This window comes from Procambarus clarkii, chromosome 24 (assembly GCF_040958095.1).
Source record: "Procambarus clarkii isolate CNS0578487 chromosome 24, FALCON_Pclarkii_2.0, whole genome shotgun sequence".
Classification (NCBI taxonomy): domain Eukaryota; kingdom Metazoa; phylum Arthropoda; class Malacostraca; order Decapoda; family Cambaridae; genus Procambarus; species Procambarus clarkii.
The window spans coordinates 15,071,022-15,073,291 of NC_091173.1; the positions used below are offsets into that span (position 1 = coordinate 15,071,022).

Consider the following 2,270-nt stretch of genomic DNA (forward strand, 5'->3'; position numbering starts at 1 on the left):
TAGACAACAAAAGTACATTCTACGTTCCTCACCTCACAGACCTCACTCATCCCCTCACTTCACACATTTCACCCAGTTATCACCTCACCTGTGGGGCCTGGTAGCCTGGTGGATAGCGCACAGGACTCGTAATTCTGTGGCGCGGGTTCGATTCCCGCACGAGGCAGAAACAAATGGTCAAAGTTTCTTTCACCTTGAATGCCCCTGTTACCTAGCAGTAAATAGGTACCTGGGAGTTAGTCAGCTGTCACGGGCTGCTTTCTGGTGTGTGTGTGTGTGTGTGTGTGTGTGGTGTGAAAAAAAAGTAGTTAGTAAACAGTTGATTGACAGTTGAGAGGCGGGCCGAAAGAGCAAAGCTCAACCCCCGCAAACACAACTAGGTGAATACAACTAGGTGAATACAAACCTCACTCACCTATCACCTCACCACACAGACCTCAACATATACATCCCCACCTCAAAAACCTCACACCCACTGCCTCTATACCCCTTTCTCTTGTGCTATATCCTTTATTTAATGTCAGAAAGCTCATCTTAGAACAAAATATCTACTAGGAAAGTCTTTACTTTCCTAGTAGAAAGTAAGACTTTCGATTCAGTACTATTGTCACTTCCCCCCCCTTGCCCTGCCCTCAGCTGCTTCTCACAGTGCAAGGTTCATAAATACATATTCCATGACACTCTTCAAATGTCAACAAATGACGAGCCCTTCTCATGCAAGAACAAATAACGTGAAGTATGAGGGTTAAGCGAGCACACAAGAGGAGCATTTCGATAAGAGGAGCATTTCGACGAGAGGAGCATTTCGAAGTTAGGGAAAAAAACTTTGGTACCAAGTGTGAGAGATATCCAATGAGATAACAACATTATTGCAGCCGGATAACTTCTCATAAGTGGATCGAATCACCTCATATTTCGCACGAAACTTCTCGGTAATCAGACGAAGTATATCGTAAGTTGGATAAAAACTTATGATTAATAAAACATAAGTTATGTCTCGCTTCCTGTAAGTGGTGTCACGCTCCCTGTGAGTGGTGTCACGCTTTCTGTAAGTGGTGTCACGCTTTCTGTAAGTGGTGTCACGCTTTCTGTAAGTGGTGTCACGCTTCCTGTGAGTGGTGTCACGCTTCCTGTGAGTGGTGTCACGCTTTCTGTGAGTGGTGTCACGCTCCCTGTGATTGGTGTCACGCTTTCTGTGAGTGGTGTCACGCTTCCTGTAAGTGGTGTCACGCTTCCTGTAAGTGGTGTCACGCTTCCTGTAAGTGGTGTCACGCTTCCAGTAAGTGGTGTCACGCTTCCTGTGAGTGGTGTCACGCTTTCTGTAAGTGGTGTCACGCTCCCTGTGAGTGGTGTCACGCTTCCAGTAAGTGGTGTCACGCTTCCTGTGAGTGGTGTCACGCTTTCTGTAAGTGGTGTCACGCTCCCTGTGAGTGGTGTCACGCTTCATGTAAGTGGTGTCACGCTTCCTGTGAGTGGTGTCACGCTTTCTGTAAGTGGTGTCACGCTCCCTGTAAGTGGTGTCACGCTTCCTGTGAGTGGTGTCACGCTTCCTGTGAGTGGTGTCACGCTTCATGTAAGTGGTGTCACGCTTCCTGTGAGTGGTGTCACGCTTCCTGTGAGTGGTGTCACGCTTCCTGTGAGTGGTGTCACGCTTCCTGTAAGTGGTGTCACGCTTCCTGTGAGTGGTGTCACGCTTCCTGTGAGTGGTGTCAGGCTTCCTGTGAGTGGTGTCACGCTTCCTGTGAGTGGTGTCACGCTTCCTGTGAGTGGTGTCAGGCTTCCTGTGAGTGGTGTCACGCTTCCTGTGAGTGGTGTCACGCTTTCTGTAAGTGGTGTCACGCTTCCTGTGAGTGGTGTCACGCTTCCTGTGAGTGGTGTCACGCTTCCTGTAAGTGGTGTCACGCTTTCTGTAAGTGGTGTCACGCTTCCTGTGAGTGGTGTCACGCTTCCTGTGAGTGGTGTCACGCTTCCTGTGAGTGGTGTCACGCATGTCATAAACATGGTGGAAAAACATCAGTTTATATTGTTAAGAACGATTAAATATAAATTATTATAATATAATTACTCATGTGATGGATTAAAATATATATAATGAATCTTAAATTAAAAAATATAATATGTTATGACATAACATTATATATATAATTATATCAATATGATGACATCTTTAAAAATATATCGCCTGAAAGATATTCCTAAAATATCTTGTGAAAAAGAAACAATAACATAAAAGGTCTAAATAACTTCTGAAAAGAACAGATCAAGTCTTA

The 2,270-nt window shown here is 45.5% G+C and overlaps 1 protein-coding gene across 1 annotated transcript; it reads right to left on the reverse strand.

Moving 5' to 3' along the window:
• Positions 1–811: 811 nt before the first annotated feature.
• Positions 812–1,990, reverse strand: LOC123761578 (uncharacterized protein DDB_G0283697-like). The gene has a single exon (XM_045747594.2). The coding sequence runs from the start codon at positions 1,988–1,990 to the stop codon at positions 812–814; it is 1,179 nt and encodes a 392-aa protein (XP_045603550.2).
• Between the last annotated feature and the right edge of the window lie 280 nt (positions 1,991–2,270).